The sequence below is a fragment of the Andrena cerasifolii genome, chromosome 1 (assembly GCF_050908995.1).
Source record: "Andrena cerasifolii isolate SP2316 chromosome 1, iyAndCera1_principal, whole genome shotgun sequence".
Classification (NCBI taxonomy): domain Eukaryota; kingdom Metazoa; phylum Arthropoda; class Insecta; order Hymenoptera; family Andrenidae; genus Andrena; species Andrena cerasifolii.
Genome location: NC_135118.1, coordinates 11,592,399 through 11,614,352, shown reverse-complemented (window position 1 = coordinate 11,614,352; position 21,954 = coordinate 11,592,399). Strand labels below are relative to the sequence as shown.

Genomic DNA, 21,954 nt, shown 5'->3' with positions numbered 1-21,954 from the left:
CAGTACTTTAAGGGGACCTTTCGGTGTAGAGCCCAAAAAATAGGTGATCTTTAGGAATTAATTTAAGGTAAACTACAATATATAATTTAATGGGACTTTTTGCATTGCATTAAGGATGTCTTAAATTATAGAGATATATTTTTTGTTTGATAATTAATCACTGCAGACGGCACTGAGGAGTCGTTAAAGTCAAGGCGCCAAAAAATTCATCCAAATCGGTGGGACCTGGTATCTCCAAAAGTTATTATCCGATTCGACTGAAACTTTTCTTATTTTGAAGAATATACTTTCTGGCTACGAGTGAAACCAGAACAAATTACAAAAATAACATTTTTTTAGAAAATACCGACACTTGAAGTTTGAAATCACTTTTTCCCTATATTCACCCCTTCAACGCCTTTGAGAATTATAAATTATAAATTTTTTTTATTTTCTTCTGGCATCCCCCTAGCCAGAAGTATATTCTTCGAAATAAAAAAAGTTTCAGTCGAATCGGATAATAACTATTGGAAATACAGGTCTCACCATTTTGAGAACACTGTTTCGAGAAAAACGCATTTAAAGTTTTACATGAGTGCCGAGTGACTGGTTGTTACCCATGCATTCGCCGCTACTCAAATGCCTATAACTTGGGGATTTTACGAATTTCAACAAATCCTTTTAAACACGTACTCCTAGAACATTGAATATTCGAAAAATTTAATAAAAAGAAAATCGACTTTTGGACCGGAACCTCCCCTTAAAATGACCACAAATGGTGCATCCACCCTATCTCTTTCAATGGCCCTTTCTTTGCGTCAGTGGCAGTGACCGACACGGGACAAGCGTGAGCTGCTCCGTCCCAGAACAGGGAAACGTTATATTCTTTTACCACTCATACCGACGGCGCAGAACCGCCACAGAACTGCTGTGCGTGGATCCGCCTTCACAGTAGCGAGAACCGTTCCCCTCCTAGCCGAAGACTGTACCATCGGTGCTCGCGTAACCGAAAATTCTCGCCCTGCCGAAATTCATCGTTTACTTTCTGGCCAATTTTAAGCGAAACGCGGCAACATTCATCCCGCATTTTTGCTAATTTTTTTTCCACGTAGAATCGTCAGCGTAAACCGCCACCATCGTACACGAAGCACTCCGTGCATTTCCGTGACAGATTTCGCAATCGACTCCCAAATCAATTCCGAACAACCCCCCTCCATACCTGCATCACACAAAATCGCCTGATTTAATGGGAAACGAGGGCGCTATCCACCGATCGCCAATACACTCGTTCAGAACCCTTGCTGCAACCCCCGGTTTAAACCTGCGCACCCGTCATTCAAGCGACAAAAGTGGCGTCGCTAATGATGTCGCATAAATAAATGCCGCCCGTGTGTATGTGCCTCTGTAATGCCGCCGCGCGGTGGCCATAATAAATGGATAGGAAAATTAAATGCCCGGGGAAAAGCGCGTGTCGGGAGAGCAGCTAGTCTGCAAACTGCTGGCGTTTGAACACGTTGGGGTTGGGCTGAGTTTCACAGGGGAAGCAGGTAACATTCGACCGTTTTGAGGGGGAAGGGGGGTGGGGGTTGATTCGTCGTCGGAACCGAAAGGCTGGGCTTTGGTGCAGGCGTGCGCGCGCGCGCGCGCGCTCTACGCGCGAGCTAATTAGCGTCTTGATTTACTTAATCCCAATTAATGCCTTTGCCTGCAACAGCTCTCTCTCTCTCTCTCTCCTTCCCTCCGCGTTTCTCTGCGCATTAGACGACAAGAGAGGGCCGAATTCGACGCGTTCTCGCTGTGCAAATAATGGATTATCCACGCGCGGGTACACACAACGCGCCACGATTGCTATACCTTCGCCGGCAGACCCGCGAGTTCTTCACAGGGTGGGTCACTTGAAATTACCATCTTGATTTACGTTGCAGGGGATGAGTATCGCGTGCTGTTCTTGCCACCACAAACAGAACTGCGAGAAGAGCTTTATTTTTAAACTGAAAGATTAAACTACATAGTTTTTTATATGTGAGCAGTTTATTTTGAAAGTGACCTAAGTCCATTTGTATTTAAAAATTTGGTATATGTAAGTTTTTAATACTAACTTCAAGTTGTACACGTTTCTGCAGTGAACAGTAAATAATTGACAAATGGACTTAGGCCACTTTCAAAATAAATGGCTCATATTAGGTAGGGTAAACTAGGGTAAGTCCGTGGTAGTTGCAGAATCTGTCTATTAACTGCTAGTATTTACATATTCTGAAAGTGAGTCTAGGATATAGGGGAGACCGGGGCAGATTGTAGCACGGGGTAAATTGTGACATAAGCAAAATCGTTTGCACTACAAATCTGGCAACCCACAGCACCAGAGAGCTGCTTGACGATGGCAGCACCGTCGGTTTTAGTGACAGAATCAAGCGTTATGTATTCAATTTGTGGTTGTAGCCCAGAATTTTAGTATTTAGAGCACGCAAGTAAATGTTGTCTTAGCACTTTTATTTCAATTAACCGTCATTAGAGACCGTTTGAATTTTTGCTTTTCTGTCGCAAACGAATCGGTACACATTGGTTTATTATAATGTGCACGCATTTTAGTAATTTGATGTTCAGTTTCTCGTTTGCTGAGATGCAACTCAAAAATTCAAGCTCGTGGTGAATTGTAACATGCTACTAGTTACTCCGCTCTAAATGGTGATAAAGCAAGCTATTTGCTGGCAACGCAGAAAAAAGGTAGAACCGTCACGGATCTGACATGTGCGAATTCGCGTTAAGGGGTTATGCCTACCTGCAAGGTCTGAAAACGCAAGCATATTCGGGATTTTTTTCTTCAATTTGAAGACTTTTTTTTAAATAAACGCTGGTATATTCGAAAGTATATATTTTAAAGTTCTTGTAGTTTTTTTTGCAATGCGATAACTAAATAAATAATGGAATTATAAGCGATCTCCCGACAGCGCTTTTTTTATTACGGTGATCACTATAGCTACGACCTGGTTCATCAGAAATAAAAAATTCGACCAAATTTAGTCAGTATATTAGATTAGCTTGTCCTTAATCGTGGGTTTTTCATCCCGTTGGGTAGTTGTTATTTTACAGATGGAAAATGATGAAACATGAGCGCGATTCTGTGGCGAAAATCGATACTTTTGCTATGAGAAATTGCCATCTCGTAGCAAATTAATATCTTGGGATAATAAACGATTAAGGACAAGATAATCCAATATACTAACTAAATCCCCGCGAATTTTTAATTTCCGATGAACCAGGTCAGAATTAGAATGTTCACCGCAAACTACTAACAAAAAAAAATCGCTGCCGAGAGATCGCTAATATATATTTTTATTTATGTATATTTTCCATCGCAAAAATTACCACAAGTAGTTTAACATGTACACTTTCGAATACATAAAGGTGTATTTAAAAAAAAGCCTTCGAGTGCTTTAAAAAAAATCCCGAAAATACTTGTGTTTTCAGACCTTGCATCAAAACTTTGTACCTTGCCCGGTTTGTGTTCAAAGTAGACAGTCGGGGTCCGACGGAGAATACTTCTGATGCTCTTCAGACAATATCGACTTGAGCACATTCCACGAAAATACACAGAATTGCAAAAATCCCTCGACCTGGAAAAACGCGGACCCCAGTGTTAAAATTTACAACTCCCAGAAGTATCGAATGTGTCTGTGTAGAAATTCAATAATATTCACGCGATAACATCGACAACCATTGTCTCCGTTCAAAAGAACATAGATGTTGCGTGCTTACTGTTACATAATTCTCGGTGCCATGAACACGTAGTGTTACGCCACCAGCTTCCAATTTCAACCATGAGAAGACGTAATGAAAACGTAACAAAAACTTGTTAGACACGTAATAACGCTAAAAAGTAGACGGAAGATTTCCTGATGGGGCGTCGAGGTGCGTGGATACATAGAACAATGCATTTGATTTAATTAATTAATTGAATCGAATCGAATGGAATTATTAGAAAAATTCATTAATTTTCTTGCTGGTCGCGGTGGCAAACAAGGAAAGGGGTCGGAGCAAACACTGGACCGTTGCGGATGGTGCTCTGGAAAACCGATTGAACTCGGTCTGAATGTGATCTAGCTGTGTAAACAATGTCTCTGATAATCGAAGGGGAGAGCTGTAGGGGTGAAGCCGTAATCGTATCGACGATGAAATGATAATTCGTTGTTGGAACAGCGCAGAATCTGTCCTTACGATCTATATGCCGGGATCGTTATCGGGACGAATTCCGCGTTGGAAACCAGATTCGTTCCTCCGGCGCGTCGCGATTGATTTGCGCGTTGCCGTTCGATATTCAAGATATACGGTGTCTCGTGTACGGGGAGCCGCTAATTCGCGAAAAACCACAGCGCTTGTATTTGTTTTTAATCGGTTTTATCGAAGCCCCTCACCGTTCCGTAATCTGATAAATAGGCGGGCAGAAAAATGCTGACGCGCAGCCGGAGGAGCAGAATCCTCGCATTTCGATTATTCGTTTCAATTCCCACCCCTGCAAGGTGACTTTGTTGCGAGAGGAATTTGGAGAAACAAAATGCATGGATTTGGTGCGAAATTCGTTGAACGCGAAGCTCTGAAAGTCTGCCCAGGGAAGGCTCGTCGATAGATAGCTAATTTCAATTACGAGAGATGAACAAAGCGATACCCTCGCGTCGGCATCGGGCGTTTCGTGAGACAGAGGCGCGTTTCTCGAAGTCAAACGCGTATTTCTACGTTGCTCTATTAGAATCTCGACTGTCGGTCGATTCGACCGTATAAAAGAAACATTTTTTACGCAATCCTTCCGTTCAGTTGCGAACTGTGCTCGTCTGTTTAATACCCTTGTTTGCTGTAAACATCGTGGATGTTGTTGAATAACGCAGTGGTCATAAAATTAAGGGAAATTATATATTTCTCAATTAATGAACGGGCAAACTTTGTATTATTGCTGCCCTTTGTTTGCTTTGCGAAATATTGCAACACGAGCAATTTACTTAAGGGTTAATTGCCCAACCCTATCGAAACGGCTCAACCAGTTTGTTTAATTCGTGTAAACACGTTTTTCATGTGTGTATTCCTACGCGATGAAATTCGAGGATCGGATCTTTAGAAATTAGCGGCTAAAGCGACTGTTCGGAGAATAAGTCATTGCCAAATTAATTAACAGTGTGGCTTAGTTTTGCGACGGGACGTACATTTATAATTTCTTACAGAACCACGCGCAGGCTAGATTAATCAGGCCTTTCAGGCTCTTTGTTTCATTTACGATTATAGCGAACACCCACATGTTCGTTGGGTTTGCTGTACTAGCGTTTACATGGCTGATCAGCATCAAAGGGAATATTTAATTAACCCTGAGACGCGGGGATCTGCATAGGGGATGATAACGCTCACTTGTTGGTTTAACCCATTAGCTGATCCTTGGTTGGTTGACCGACGCGAAATTATCATCCGAACATCTTAATAAGTCATGGCTAGTTGTAGGCTAGTTGTTTAACAACCTCGTGTTTCGTGCGTTTTCTTCGATAAGAAATAACGTTAAATTCTATGGGTAATGTTATGCGATGGTCTGTGTCTATGTGGATAAAATGCTTGAGTGGAGTTCGCTTTTGGGTGTATACCCATCTGGTGACCAGTTTAAGGGGTTATACCTAGTCAGGCGGCCGAGAAGAGGCGAATATTTGTGAATTTTTTTTGAAGAAGCGGATGCGTATATTTTTACAAAACTTTTTGCGTTTAAAAGAGCAACGCTTAAAGAATATTTGGTAATTTTTTGGTGGAAAAATATTTACGTTTATAGTAAAGTAACAAGCGACATCCAAAAAGCATTTTTAAAAATTTGATTTTGCGGTGAGCACTGCCATTCGGAACCAGATCATCTAAAACCAAAAAACAAAAAAAATTTCGATAGTATATACATATCCTCAGGTTGGCGGAGAGAATTTTCCAAAATATTAATTTAAAACAAAATGGCGGCTATTTAAAGTTGAAGTCCTTCTTGTTTAGCGTGATTTTTGCACGGAAAAATCAGAACTTCAACTTTAAATAGCCACCATTTTGTTTTAAATTAATATTTCGCAAATTCCCTCCGCCCATCAGAGGATGCATTAATATATTAACGAAATCTTTTTCGTATTTTGATTTTAGATAATCTGGTTCCGAATGGCTGTGCTCACCGCAAAAGCAAATTTTTAAAAATGCTTCTTGGATGTCGCTTTTTATTTAATTATAAACGTAAATATTTTTCCACGCAAAAATTACCAAATGTTCTCTAAATGTTGCTCCTTTAAGTGCAACAAGTTCTATAAGAATATATACTACCGCTTTTTCACAAAAAATTCACAAACATTCGCCTCTTTTCGGTCGCCTGACTAGGTATAACCCCTTAAAGATGGGACGATTTTATCCCTCGATAAAAAGCTTTTCAGAACTTTGAGTTCATCCAAAATGCCACCAAATCTACCTAACAGTATCCTTCGATATTATTTCTTTCAAAATACAGCTCAATATTTAACCCACTCTAATTCATTAACTTGAAACCTTCAAAGAGGTAGCTGAACTCCGTAACGAAGGAATATCACAAAAAATTACCTTTGGGAAGGGTGGCCTGAAATCGACCATTTTCTAACATTGCCTTCAACAAGACCTCACCAGTCTAGACTACTCTAGCTGCGTCTGAATGCAATTCACAAACCGCGATCCGATGAATTTCGATGGAAAAATTGCTTGCCAAATTAACCGAAGGCACTTAGAGCGAACGATGGGAAGGGGTACTCTGACGGTACCTTTTCTGAAATATTCAGCGTGCAACCCCTGCCGGTCGCTTCGCTCAAAGCCAGCTTAATTAGCACGTGGCTAAATGTCCCCTTTACGGGACAGCAGCTTCTTCTTTTTTCACCCCCATTCGATTCACTTCCCCGTGGCGACGTTCTTTCGATCGCGACCCCTTTATTTCGCGCCCTTAAACGTTGTTGTTAATAAACCAGAAAAAATGTCCACTAATTTGTCTCCTTTCGCCCATTGTAGCATTGTCGCGCTCTCCTAATAATAATCGTGTCAGTAATAACGCAAGAAACTGTACGATATACCGAATTTTTTCGGCAGTTCGCGCCAATGCTCTAAGCTGCGCGCGGCACAGCTGCGCAGCAGGTAGTAAATGCTCCGCCCACAATTACGCACATTTTCATAGCTACCTCTAAGTTTTACGCAACCCTATTCTTCCTCTCGAGGAGAGTTCGATTAGATAAATGCAACTGTCTGTTAGTAAGCATTCCGACTTCTCCACCTCGCCTTTCCTTCCTAAGGGAGATCATTGATTCGTCGATATTGTTTAGTTTAATTTAGGAAGGACTTTCGAAAGCGAAGCAATTGAAAATATGATTTTTTCCCTACGATTTCGTGGTCTCCTTGAATTATTGTTTAATAATCGCTGCTAGCTTCGTCCGTTGTGAATTAAAAACTCTAGACAACAATGTTCAGATTTTTCCAACGATTGGGAGCGATTAATGCGTTCGATCCTGCCCGAGTCGCATAAAGTTTATGGATTGTATTCAACGGCTAAATTACGAAAGGCCAATCTCACTCTCTCTCTCAGGGATTACCTGCCAATCAGTGTCGCGAATATTCTCTGGTATGGCGTTTATGCGCGCGGATGTTCGTTACGCTCGATTCTTCCTCCGGCTTCTGCATATCAGCCATCGTCCCTTCAGTTCCCACTAGCTGTGCCCAGCCAATACCATTGGCAGCCGTCCTGCGTCAACAATAATTTTCTCGGCTTTTCGGAAGACCAGAGAGCAGCGTGACAGGTCTCCAGAGATTAGTATAACGAGGACTATGCTCGAGTCTGATGTACAGGGTGTCCCCTTCATTTTGAAATGGCACGTGAAGTGCGTCGCGTTCGGGGAGAAATTGTTCCTCTCGCAAGTATTAATTTCACGATCAACCACTGTTCTCCTCGCGACGTGATCGTTCCTTTCAACCGATGGCAGAAAGAAAGGGGTCCTCAGTTCGATGTGAAGTATAGTTGGAAATATCTACCAGTTCGTTTCAGACGAATAAAAAATTACGGCAGCTGGTGGGAGGAAATAAAATTGCATAATATCGCAGGGAAACTAATAAACTTCTATACTTCAAACTCTCAGCAATAATAAAAAGAAAAAAGCGACAGAAACTTTGGTCTAAATGAATAATGACAGGAAGCATCGATTTCGTTAAGGAGGTTCGATACTGGAGCAAAAATAATGAGAAATCTTTGAAAATTGTTTTGATCTAATGTCCAAAGTGTAGTCCGCGTTGTGTTAAAATTTCAAGTCGATTGACAGTATGGTTTATGAAAAAATCGAAATCAAAGTTGCGCTCTTATACACAGGCTGTTATGGGAGAAGCGGTAGAATTTTTGTAAAATGTTACACAGAGTCCTTAAAAATAGTGAGAACGTCCTAAAAATGTTGCAATGAAAAGCTTAAGTATTCCTATGAAATTCTAAAAAAAAATTGAACATTTAAAGAACATTTGGTAATTTTTTCGTAGAAAAATATTTACGTTTATAATAAAATAACAAGCGACATCCAAGAAGCGTTTTTAAAAATTTGCTTTTGCGGTGAGCACTGCCATTCAGAACCAGATTATCCAAATTCAAAAAACTCAGGTTGACGGAGAGAATTTTCCGAAATATTAAGTTAAAACAACATGGCAGCTATTTAAAGTTGAAATCCTGATTTTTTTCGCGTAATTTTTGCATTTAGCAATCATTGCGTTTAGCTTAGCTTCGACCAACTTAGGTCGTGAAAAAGAATGATGAAAATCGGTTAAGTAGTTGTGAAGTTACACCAAAAATAAGAAATCACCAAGTTCAAAATAAGAAGTTCACCGATTTCAAGGACATCTAGGATTGTTACCCTACTTTTAAGGCAACCTAGAACAACTAGTCTATCAACTAATACAAATATGCAAATAAAATAAAATTTTAAAAAAATTAAATCGACTTCAAAATGGCTAAAAAAAAACATCAAATAATTTGTCTTATTACTTTCTCAATAATATACTTAAATATAAATTTCAAAAATACTTTTCTCAGTCGGCGCCAATTAGATAAATTAAAAAAAAACATGGTGCATCATCATCGAAATTTCGACTTCATCGAGAAAAAAAACTGATTGGCGCGGACTTCGAAAAGTATAACTTGATATTTAAGTATATCACGAAGAAAGTAAATAAGAAAAATTATTTTATGCTTTTCTTAGCCATTTTGAAGTGGGTTTATATATTTTTTTTAATTTTATTGTATTTCCTACTTTGAAGGCAATCGATATTATCTTTTCTTTTTATAGCGACGACATACTCGCCTTATCTTCTGTTTCCCTCAAACTACTGTATGTGATTCTTTTTATTGTAATTGAGGGCTCGGATGCAATAAGGGGACTAGCGCTCGAAACTGCAAAAAAGTATTGTCCAAACGCTAAGAAAAATTGGAAAATTAAATAACCAAACTGTAAATAGAAAAAAATGTGTGTCGTGACGAGCTTCACAACGCTATATTTTTTAAAATACAGTTTAACAACATTTAATTTTCCAATATTTCTTGGCGTTTGGGCAATTATTTTTCGCATTTTCGAGCGCTAGTCCCCTTATTGCATCCGAGCCCTCAATTAAGAAGAACATACGAATCAGAAGTTTACTGGAATCTAGTTGTAAATTAAAAAACTGGAACCACAGCATCGGTTAGGAATTACAGCGAAAGCAAGGGATCAGAGAATTTTGCTAATTATCTTTAAACGACGTGAACGGCAGGAATCGAAGCTTCCCCTACCACCGACTCAGTTCCTTTCTCAACCAACGAACACGATCCATTCGTCGGTTATCCGTGACTGTACTCTCTGCCTAGCGCTTTAGGGATGTTCACCCCATTTTTGTACAGCTACTATTAATAACCAATAATAATATATTAATCACTTGAACTGCCGCTCTCGACGTGTCCCTCTGCGTTAAAAATACGTCTCTTCTACTGTGCGGTAACCTTACACGGGCAGCAACTTCAATTTTTCACCCAGGCAAAACCGTCAAAGCGATTTTAACTCTTCTACGCCAATGTTTGCGACCGCGGGTGAGAGAGAACTTTTTAATTGGCCACCCTTAATTAGTTAACCAGCCAAGTCTCGGTAATTATTCTGTTTCTCGCTCCGTTTCCGCGCGCTAACCCGCCCCCTCAGCCCTCTGCTCGTGTTCCATCTTTTTTCCACCCTCCCTCGTATCTCAGCTGGTACAAGCGCCGCCAGTGTTTGCGCTCGAGTTCCTTCTCTCGTGGAATCTGCCGCCATATATTCGTCATATATATATATATATATATATGCTTGACTTTCGGACGAAGAAAACGGGGAAATAGTAGTACGTTCGATGATAAATCGTGTTTTGCCTTGATAACCGGGCAAATATTCTGTGTAAAAAGTTTGACAAATCGCTAACTTTCTTCTGGAGATAGAGTGGGTATAAAGTTCTTGCGGGTGTAAAGTCTGTTGCGGTGATGTGTTACTGTACTCGGGCTCGATATGCTTACTAATACGTAATAATTATAATAGCGCGTCTTTACTGCATTGAAGTAATATAATAAGATGATTTCAGGCACATAAGCCAAAACGGAATTACCCACATTTTTTTTGTTGTTGCGAAATTGAGAGTTAGTAGCAATAATGTATCGCAATAGACTGTACTAATCGTGTAAAATCGGAGAAATTATTTTTTCCCGTTTTTGCTCCCAATGCCTCATTTGAAACATCGCGATGACTCGATGAAATGATGGATTTTTCATTTCCTATTTGCCTACGAAATATTGGTACCTCGCGTGGCTCCCGCCTAAATTCTCTGAACGAAAGTAACGGGTGAAGTTTCGACGGATAATTGGGTTAGGTCCCTATGCGCCGTAACGAGAGGTCGAGTGGGGGGAGCGCTCCGCCCTCCCAGCCAAACCTGCCCGCTCTGATTGGCCGAAACTTTAACAGCTTTTTGCGAGCAAACTATTCATCCCTGCCGTGTGGCAATTTCTTTAAAATTGCCCTTTGTCGAGTATAATACGCAAAAATAGGGAGAACTAGAAGAATTTTATAGCAGCTAGTACCTGGCAATCGATATAGCACCTGGTAATCGTAATCCTTGTTAAAAATCTGTTAAAAATGTGTTCCTTTTTTATGGGTTCCTATAACTGAAAAGTGATTTTTTTTCATTCTATTTTTCAGAAGGTGGCAGACAGATTGGTCCTCACGGTTGCACAGTTTGCCAGAATATCGTCGAGAGCAATGCGCAAAGTCGCGTGCTGCCGCGGAGCCAAGCCTCGTTGTATGGCCTGCGAGAGGATCAGATCGCGCCTGGTGCACGCGTATGCAATACCTGCAGGTGTAAGGCCGTTAGGGGTCGATACACCGCTTGTCCTCTGCCAGGCTGTCCGAATCTGAACAACGCCAGTTCCAAGACCAGGGTGAAACGGTTACGAGCATTGCCTGCGAAGTGGCTCGACTTGCCTCCAGAAATTCGTGATCCGATCATACAAGAGTTTCGTGAGTACCCATTGCCAGCAGCCAGTGCCAAAATCACATTGCTGGCGACGGTGAACTGAAAGGATAATTCTCTGTCCACTATTTGTTGCAGAAATACCGAGCAGCGCAACGAAATGTTGCTCCGCTTGCTTCAATCGAATATCTCGGCGTTTAGCGCCTCATCTAACTGGCGGCTCGGAAGTGCCAGAAGACACGGCCGATTCTTTGGCTCGGCAATGGACGGACGAGGAACTGGAGCAGCTTAGAAGGGCTCTTCGAGAGCATGGTACCAACTGGGTGAAGGTCGCCGAGCAGATACCGGGGAAGACGAACCATCAGTGCAAAAATTATTACTTTACCTATCGGAAGAAGCTGAGCCTGGACCAAGTGGTGGCTGAATACTATCAGTCGTTGGGCGAGGAAAGAAGACCCTGTCTGACAGACGAGGAAGAAAGTGGCAGCAGTACGAGTAGCTGCGATGAGATGGTGGTGTGTATTGGCTGGTTGTTTTTAAAGAATCATTTAATTAGCAGTGCAAGTACACTGTATTTCTTGAACTAGAGCAGTTATTTAGCACTCGGAGGTGAGAAGCTTGTAAATTGTCGAAATATATCATCTCAGGGAATGCTAGCGTTGAAGTTTCTTTTAGTATAGGTAGTTCATGAATTGCGGCACAAAGAATCTTACATAATAGATGTCACAGAGTGTACGCACTTCAGGACAAAGGTTTGGTCAAAATTTTGCACGTAAGTAGTATACAGGCTCATCATTTAATCTTGCAACCCGTGCTCGCGCGAATAGGTAAAATGACAAGGTATTTTTGGTGAAAAAGGGGCCTAACACTTCTAAATTCTGTGTACCAATTGTACATCGTGTATAATTAAAACTAGTCAAAATGAGGTCGAGTGTGAACCCATTTCCATCAAGAAAACTCTCAATATCCACTGGTAATACTTTCATGAAGATCTAATAGACAATATAAATATTTCATTTTTATAAGTAGAGTATGCTGTTTGGAATGTAACGATGTTGAAATTTGAAAGCCGGGCACAGGGTGGTAAGTCCTCGGCGTGAGAACACGCCGATACCACTCAAAGTGTTGAAACTCGTTTTCCTCACGAAAAATTGAGTACTGCACTTTCTGTGTTTACTGCATTATTATAAATGGTATACACTATCTGCGTACAAAATTTTAGTCAAATTAAGAAGTCGTAAATAAATCGACGCATATATTAATGCTAAACATATCATTCGTAATCCTTAATTAACATTTTATGCTGTATCTACATTGTTCTCACATTGTACTCTTTGCGTACAGGTTCATGATTCGAGCGACACAGCTAGTGCAGGCAGTCCAGCGAACAATATGACAAGCGGAACGCCAGGAACACCGGGTACACCAGGCGCATCTGCGTCCACCACATTACCCATATCATTCTCGCGATCGGCAGACCAAAAGCTTGGCGAAAAACTAGCAGATATTGCTGTGGTATCGTTAGTACCACCGGTGAGCATAGGCTCATCGCAACAGTCTTCCACCAGTGGAAGCAGTAATGCTGCTTCAGCTGGCACGAGAGAAGATTACGACAGTTCTGCCACGGTAACTTGAAGTTGAAGTTTCTATTCAGTGTTAACTCCAAAATCAATAAGTCTGAAAGAAAAAACTGCTCTGCTCCGTAATGTGCCGATGATTATGAAACTGGGTTAAGCAAGGAAAAATTCGAAACTAGTAATAAATTCAATCGTTCTAAATTTCGACCTAGGCCACTTTCATAATTACTGGCACACTTGTTGTAATCATATCAACATATAAACAGGATTTTATTTTACGCTCCGCGGGTTTTGTTTTCATTGCTTTCCAAGTGATAAATAAGAAAACACAACGTCACATCGATAGGACCGTCTGATAGAGGTTGGCTGGTTGTTTCAGGAGACAGCGGACGAAGGTCAGGGAGGTACCGATTTGGAGAATAGCAGTGTTGTTGTAACTCTGACGACTGCCAATAATTCAACGCCACTACAACAACAACACCAGCAATTGCATCAGCAGGTCCCACCGCCTTCTCATTCTCCGCCATCCACAACTAGCAACTCTAATCCTCTCACCGTTAAAGACCTCATGCTTGGCGTAATTGAGATGCAATTGAAACGCAATCCCAACAGCCCGGCCGGTACTGGAGGATCGTCAGTACCAATAAACTCTGGGACGCCAACGATATCCAGTATATTAAAGACGGATCACAGAAACGACATTACTTTTGTACGTGAATACAAACCGTCGAGTTCCATGGCAAACACTACCATGTCTAGGGACTCGAATTTAGCAACCCTATCGGTGGTGTCTGGCCCCCACCATGGACATCGTTCTGCACCTAGTCCTCAACAAATCGGTAAGTGTAATGAAAGACTCTTTATACAGTTTCTTTGTATTAGAGTAGTGCCCCGTTAACTGGCCGGGGTCCAGGACCATATCTGGCCATCTATCTGGGCAGGCAGAGTTACGAGAATTCGAGTGAACGATTGAGAATCATTCAGTGCCAACGAGATACCCCGATATCCTCAGGAATACGGTTCCAAGAATTTGTGAGGATAGCAACGGCCAGCTAACGCGGGTGCTACTGCATATTGAAAGAAATTGTTCACGCGAGAGAATTGTTTCCCCAGGTCAAACGCAAGCTACAATTACTCCCTGTCCACCAGCGGCGTCAAGCAGTCAATCCTCGACGTCGGATATGCTTCCAAAGGAAGGATTAGTCGTGATGCAAGTGTATCAAGCGCTCCGAGAGACTGAGGGCACGCTCGATTTAAGCATCAAGAAACCGAGACAGCAACAAGAATACAATCATTCCCTGCAGACGCTCCACAAGCCACCGACGGTTACCCTTTATCGGCCGGAACAGCCTCCTCCAGGTGTCTACTACCATCCTCACGCTCATCCGGAACAAGGACGCGGGGCGAAGAGTCCCCTCGTCTATGCGTCATCGCCACGACCTCAAGCTCCTTTAACGCCCAAAATGAATAAAGTCTCCGTACCACCGCCTCATCCAAGATTATCCCCCAAATTGAGCGCTATGGGAACAATGGGGCACAAAAGTGGTTCCATCACGCACGGCACGCCCGTTTCCAGTGCTCGTTACGAGGGTCTCCTTAGGCAAATGACACCTCCAGGAAACCCTGGCTGCGTTGCCGGCACACCTAGTGTCACAAGCGGCCCGAACGTGGTTAATGCTCCCAGCAATCAAGGTCCCAAAGAGACTGGATCCATAACCCAGGGCACCCCGGTTCATCCTTTTGCGGTGGACAAACGTGCACCCATTTACGACTACCACAGGACCATTAGACACTCCCCTGTAACCACGGGTAACATACCTGGGCAAGGTCAGAGCCAAGCAGGAACAGCGGCTGTGGTGGTGACTCATAGCAATCAGTACAACTCGTACTCGGGTCGGCCACCGCCCAGTTACACGATGGAGCAGCAGCTATCCTCGAGACAGATTATAATGAACGACTACATAACCAGTCAGCAGATGCACGCACGCAGTCGAACCGTTGGTACGTCTGAGGGCAATAATAAGAGCGAACCGCCGTCAACGTTGTACTATACGAGCACCCCTCCGCCGCAGACGCATACGCAGCCTCGACAGGGAGTGATACAGAGGCACAATACGCAAAAACAGATTCATTACCCACCCCCGCCACCGGGACTCGAAGCCTTTTCCAGTTTGGTAGACGTCGCTGTGCAGCAACCGAGTCTTCCAGTTCCGCATCCACACAGCCATCCTGCGTCTGGGAGCAGTAGTCACGAGGGTCTTGGAAAGACCATGGCAGACAGACTGTTGGCTGATCGGTACGGAGATAAACATCGTTTGGCTATTCATCAGACGGATCATAGGATGGGGGTACCTCACCATCACCAGCGAGACAGAGACCGCGATCTGGTTCACCTACGCGAGAAGGAAGAGTACAGATTGCAACGGGAGAAGGAGATACAACAGCAAGAGCATAGAATGGCTCAGCAAAGGGAGAAGGATGCGCAGCATGCTGAGCACAGACTGTCCATACAGCAACGAGAGAAAGATATACAGCACGCTGACCATCGCCTTACCGTCCATCAGCAAAGAGAAAAGGAGATCCACCAGCAGATGGCAGCTGCTGCTGCGCAGCGAGAAAAGGAGCATCAGGAGCATCGTTTAGCCGTGCAACAGAGGGAAAGGGATCTGCATTTACAGCAGCAGCAGCAGCAACAGCAGCAGCAGCTTCAGCAACACATTCAACAGCAGCAACGAATGGAAGCCGAAAGAAGACACTGTATAGCCCAGTTATACAGAGACCAGCAACAGCAACAACTAGATAGAGATACCGGCAGGTTAATGAGCAGCGGATTTCCTCAATCTTCTAGACTTCAGCAACCTCAGCAGTCGCAACAGCAACAGCAGCAGCAGCAGCAGCAACAACAACAACAACAACCATCGTCCAGGCAAAGTCAGGGCTCTAATCAGCAGCAGAATGAATCAGCCTCTACCTTAACCGCCGCCAGTCTGATAGATGCTATCATAACACACCAAATTAACCAAAGTGTTGAAAATACTGGTGGGAACTCTCAACCACCCCGACCTGGTGATCGTCTTTTCCAGGTATGGTTAAATCCTTCACGTTTATCACTTGAATGATGTATGTAACTCTAACTTGTGTGTTTGGCGTTCAAGCACACAGATGTATTTTATACGACAGGAAACTTTTCAGGGATTCCATCGGGAAGCGCCAACGGAACCGAATGGGATGGCTCATAGCCCTGCTGGCGAAGGAACCGGCGGCAACAGTGGCGTAGGGAATACTAGTGGCAACGGAAGTGGAAACAAACCAATCACCCTTGGAGAACACGTTGACCACATTGTTTCCAAGGATTATGGGCCTTCACATTCCTCATATAGATCATACAGCGGGTAAGTTTCTACTGAAATTATTATTTATTATTATTATATTATTTTATTAGTATAAAACATGAGAGCTCGTTTACTTTTAGATAACTCTATACTGTTACGAACAAAATCCTCAGTAATAAAATATTCGATTTCGATAGGTATCAAATCTCTGAAGATCAGTGGAAAAGGCGAAAAGCCAATGAATCCGATTCCGTTAAAGCTGGAGACGAGCGCCAAATAATTCGCGTTACTCAACAACAATCGCAACAGCAACAGCAACAGCAGCAGCAGCAACAACAGCAGCAGCAACAACAACAGCAACAACAGCAGCAACAGCAACAGCAGCAGCAGCAGCAGCAGCAACAACAACACCAACAGGCAGCGTCTTCGGTAGGAAAGCAACAATTCCATTCTGTGGAACCAGTTTCGCCTCCAGAGGCGTCTGGTACTAATCATTACGGTCGTCGCTTGTACGAAACCACCACTGCCACATCCACTTCCGGAACCCCTTCCAATAAGCCGCATCTTTCGCCGCTGGATTACGTCAAGAACAAGATTGTCGAAGTGATGCGTACATCGGAAGACGATAAAGGTGGCGCCACTGGCGATAGAAACGGAGGAAACGTTAATAATGCAGAAAAAGACGAGAAAATAGGGGGGAACGTGGAGAGTCCTTCCAGTGGAGATATGATAGTCGATGAGACGCCAAATCAGACTCCACAGCCGCCTGCGCCAGCCCCTACAACCACGTTTTATCCTTTCAGTGCGTTGGGCGTCCATACTGGGCCGCCACCAGCGCCACCACCTCCAACTTCAGGAACTACTTCTGTGACAAAGTCGGAACAGATGCAAGCTGAACCGGCGCCGTTGCTTTCCGCGCAGTACGAGCCACTTTCTGACGAGGATTGATAGTCTAATTAGCGACGTGCAGATATCAACACGCTGTGACAATTTTGTTTCTTTCTTTTAGGGTACATATACATATATATACATATATATATATATTTACTCGGTTCCGTTTAACTCGACGAGTCTTATGCAGACGACGACGATCGATCGAATCGAACGATTACACCTCCCCCCCTCCCATGGTTTGTTGTCGGGCGTTAGCCGGTTGCGTTCTTACTGGTCGTCGAAATGTTCCAATTAAATCTGAAGAGATTCCTTCTTTTTTTTATGTTTCTTCTCGCGTTTCATTCTATCATTTTCACCTGCTTTTTCTACGTGAACTTCGTCGTATTCCTCAAAACGGAGATTATATAAGTAGGACGTTTTAAACGGAGTTTGTTATTTTATAAATTTCGTATTTTCGTTGTGTACTCTTTTAGTCAGAGATCATTTCCCCTCGCAACTACACACGAAATGTCCGTTTTACGGAAGCATTGTTTTTTTAATCCCACCCCTTTCACTCTCGGCGTAAAGGAAACCTTCGTTCACGTAAGGAACACCGTTATTTTAATCGATAATTAATATTTTTTTACGCATTACTTATCCCTCCTCCTCCTCCGCGCTATAAACGTGTACTAAAGTTGTGTATAATTACCACCAGTTAGATTAAATATAATTATTCCTGTTTTCACCGCCATTATTTTTTTTTAAGGAAACGCTTTTTAGATACCGCGTTGTTCGGTTCTATGATAATTTATATCGTCGGTAAAGGAACAAAGGATTTTAATTTTTAAAGCGATACAGAAAGAATTTTGTATAGACTTAGCTGTTATGAAATTATTAAATTCTCCGTACCGGAGCTGTTACGTATCGTGATATTTAATTTTTAATGTATGTTCAAGGCAACAAGGTCAGCGAAAATTACTTTCTTGATATTTTAACGTGTTTAAATACTCTCGATGCGTCCAAGTATGTGCAAGTTCTCATTCCTTTTTCTTTTTGAATCAGATTCGATCACCGGATTGAGTTTGAACCTTAAATTTATGTACATATATAAATCGACCTGTGGAACGTCCAGGCTAGCCCAAGGTCAGAGATGGGCAACATTTTTATCTAGATAAAAAATTTCGAATAACGAATAAAAGGGAAAAAGCAATTTTCATCCGTTGTTTGTCGAATAAAGATAACCCAGATAATTATATATTAATTAATTTATTTGGAGTGAAATCATTCGACGAATAGAAATGCTTGTTTTATTCAAGAAATTGTTTATTGTCACCTCCGAATAAGAACATGTTTATCTGCATCATTTGTCGAAACTTTGTAGAACTTGTTTAATGTGCAAACTTGATTGTACTTCACAATGTTATTAACAGCAGAATCTTTTTCTGCTCTTCGTTTTAATACGCAGTACACTTTTCTTGGTACACTAGTAGAGTATAAAAAGAAGTGAATTATGAAAAACATCGAATAAACATAAACAATAATTCAAATAACGAATTAGTTATTGCTCAAGGTATTTTCATAATGTATTATCTGTAATTTTCGTTATATTCGTAATAGGGCTCATTTGATACACAGTAATTTGATGTGCAGATAATGATTATTTACAAAGTATATAATATTTTAGATACAATAGCAGACTTTTACAAGTGAATTTCAAGTTGTAATTTGGAAAATTATTTCAGTACTAAGAAATCTTTAGTTTGCACCGCATACAAGTTCCCTCGAAGTTTCGAATTCGTAATTACATAATCTTATTCGAAGATGAATATAAAACGGTTTCCGGCAGAATAAGAATATGTTGATCCCATGAGTAAACTCGTTCCGTCTTGAAATACGGAATAAATTCTCTAGTTGGTAATCATTTTATCTAGATAATGCCCAACTGCCCAAGGTTCATACACGGAGACGCTTTTTTGTACATAAACGAATGATATGTGTAATCGTTAAAATATGACGGTAACAACGCTAAAGGCATACGTGTTTTATTTTTGAATGAGTCTGTGATGTGTCTGGGATTAAATAACATATATCAGTGCGAAGAGTGTATAACCTCACTTATCCGTGAGGCGGTTACATCTGTATGCGTAAGGGCATGTATAAAAAGTACCGTTCTTGCGCGCGCACAGGGACAGTGTATTGTACTGACGGGGAGGATCATATTGAACAGGACCGTTCTCTCTTCCTCTGTTCGGTGAAGTGGGTTTTAACAGAAGAAAAAGTGGATAAAAGTGTAATTCTAAGCGTTGTACATAGTACACAATATTAATTTGTAAGTTGAACAAGTAGGTATAACGATGGCTAGTTTATCCGTATTGCTATATCGTAAGGATCTTAGAGGAGTTAGGACGTAAGCGACACCGTAGCTAGCATTTAGGGGTAGACGCCATGAACTGACTAGGGAATAATTCCCAGGAACTATCGTTATTAATAAATAAATGCAGGCGATTGAATATCGATGGAATCGTCCGTCAGCGAAAATGGACACACACACACACACACACAAACATTGAATTTATTTTATTCGATTGGAAAAGAAGAAAGTAAATGATTAAACCTGAATATACGGCTCTGACTATCAAAATATACTATTTATGACGCAATCACACATACACACTCTGCAAAATCATACCCATCGGGACGCATACGTTTACACACACGAGGAATTTTTATATAGCCTAATTTTATATTTGTATTGCAAACGTACGTTTAAATCTGAATGAGGTCTGCTTCTTCAATTTTAGTCACACGAGGTCCATAAGGATTTTTGCTTTTTATTGCAAGCAGTTAGTACACGGTAAATCGCTTCTACCAAACGTTACGGGAAGGTATGCATGCACGCATATGTATATGTACCGTGCACGTGTGCATATATGTATATGCAGAATGGTTCATACAAAGAATTCGAAGTTAGTCCTTATTCCGCCGGAGATAACGAGAAAATTCTTTTTCTAAATTTTCGAGAGCCACAAGACCTTTTGTCAGACATTCATACACCTGCTAAAGTAACCTTGAAACGTGTAAGTCACTGCAAGTGGCAAGCTAATTTTTTAAAAGGAACGATTCTTTGCATTATTCAACAACCCTATCAAAAAGTAATGTTTTTGCAAAAAGAATTATGTGTTTGAATAATCCTTATGTCTAACATCTGGGCTTACAAAACTTTTCTACCGAAGGACATTTTGCGTTCATTATTGATTTTTTTATATTTGTTTATAAAAAAGTTTAATTATGGAAAAACGTTTGAATGTGCATTTTGTTAAAGAGAATTCAATAATGCAAAATTTCATATCGTTACATTTTAAAAAAAAATCGGGATTGACCCCTGGCGCCCTCTAAGAGAGTGGTTCCATGGGGAACCAAACACAAATAAAATAAGAGATCATTTTCCTCCCTGAACACCCAAAAAAATTTCCGTAATTTCGGACAGTTCTCAAGAAAATAACCGATGAAGCTTCACATGAACCAGTTTCTGTATCAAATATATGTAAATTTTCTTTATATTTCGTTTCATTGATGCACTTTTGTACGAATCTAGCTGCCAGATATTTGAAATGTATTCGGTTGAATTAATATTCGAAATTCGCTACATACGTGTTTGACAACTGTTACAGAAACGAAGAAATTTTGTTTTGACATTATGGAATGCGATATCGATATCTTCGTTTCGTTTATACATTATATTTCGTATATGTCTGAAATTGTCCATTTATGTACAAACCGCGCACGTGCGACCACGCGTGCTCGATAACGGGCATATGTATATTGAAGCCTTGAGCATCAACAATGTAGAATTCGTTTACATCAATATGTGATTGATGCGGGCAATGTTTAGAGATGTCCGGAAAGCAATGTTACAAGCGAGAAGATTTTTGCAAAGCCTCCTTAAGAATCACCGAGAGTCCATAATATAATTTACAGTTTCTCTTCATTTAAGGTTAAAGAAAGGAGACACTGGATTTGGCGCGGAAAAATACTCCAATATAGTTTGTAATACAGTGATATATGTATGTATATCGGGACACTTCAGGATTGCGAGTTCGTCGTTCCCTTATCGCGTACACGTTAAATCGTCGTTCGATATAAGTCTCGTCCCTTGTAAATAAAACGAACTTCTTAACCTTTGCTTCGCAGTCGTGTCGCTCGTTAACACACATTTCATAAGATTTTTACACTTTTTTTAACGATGACTACGTAAAGGAAAGGAGTCTAAAAAAGATCTCGCTTCGAGTGTTCGTTAACCCTTTCGATGCTGAAGGCGCTTATATGCAACGAGTGACACGCGGTAAGCGCCCGCGGGCGTCCAGTGGGTATATAGCATATACAACTAGATTACCGGGCACGTGGTGTGTGCTAAACGTTGATTGAAGTCTTAGCAACGAAAGAGTTAATGTCGCATCCATACCGACATTGTCCTTTTTCATACTGTTGTGGTTAGCACCAGTCGATCGAACGATTATATTACGTTACCTACAGGCATCGTACACTGACTATGGTCGCCATTGTTATTAACCATCATAATATCCTATCCGTATCGTAACCGGCTGACATACAGTTCATTCGAAACGTAAAACTGTTGATGCAAAAAGGGATACGATCGCATCGAATCTCTCAGCGTTTCTGTAGTCATTTACTGCTGC

General features: G+C 41.5%; 1 protein-coding gene across 9 annotated transcripts in view; it reads left to right on the top strand.

Annotated features, from left to right (window-relative positions):
• Positions 1–21,440, top strand: part of Smr (nuclear receptor corepressor smrter) — a 93,782-nt gene extending 72,342 nt beyond the window's left edge. For 7 of the 9 annotated variants that reach the window (XM_076811576.1, XM_076811533.1, XM_076811559.1 and 4 more), the window contains 7 exons: positions 11,205–11,522; positions 11,614–11,990; positions 12,820–13,101; positions 13,432–13,891; positions 14,166–16,135; positions 16,233–16,444; positions 16,582–21,440. In XM_076811576.1, the coding sequence (XP_076667691.1) occupies positions 11,205–11,522; positions 11,614–11,990; positions 12,820–13,101; positions 13,432–13,891; positions 14,166–16,135; positions 16,233–16,444; positions 16,582–17,332 (4,370 nt within the window). In that variant the 3' untranslated portion in view covers positions 17,333–21,440. The remainder of the gene's footprint in view (positions 1–11,204; positions 11,523–11,613; positions 11,991–12,819; positions 13,102–13,431; positions 13,892–14,165; positions 16,136–16,232; positions 16,445–16,581) is intronic. The other 2 variants (XM_076811577.1, XM_076811589.1) reach the window with 1 other exon arrangement.
• The last annotated feature ends 514 nt before the right edge of the window (positions 21,441–21,954 follow it).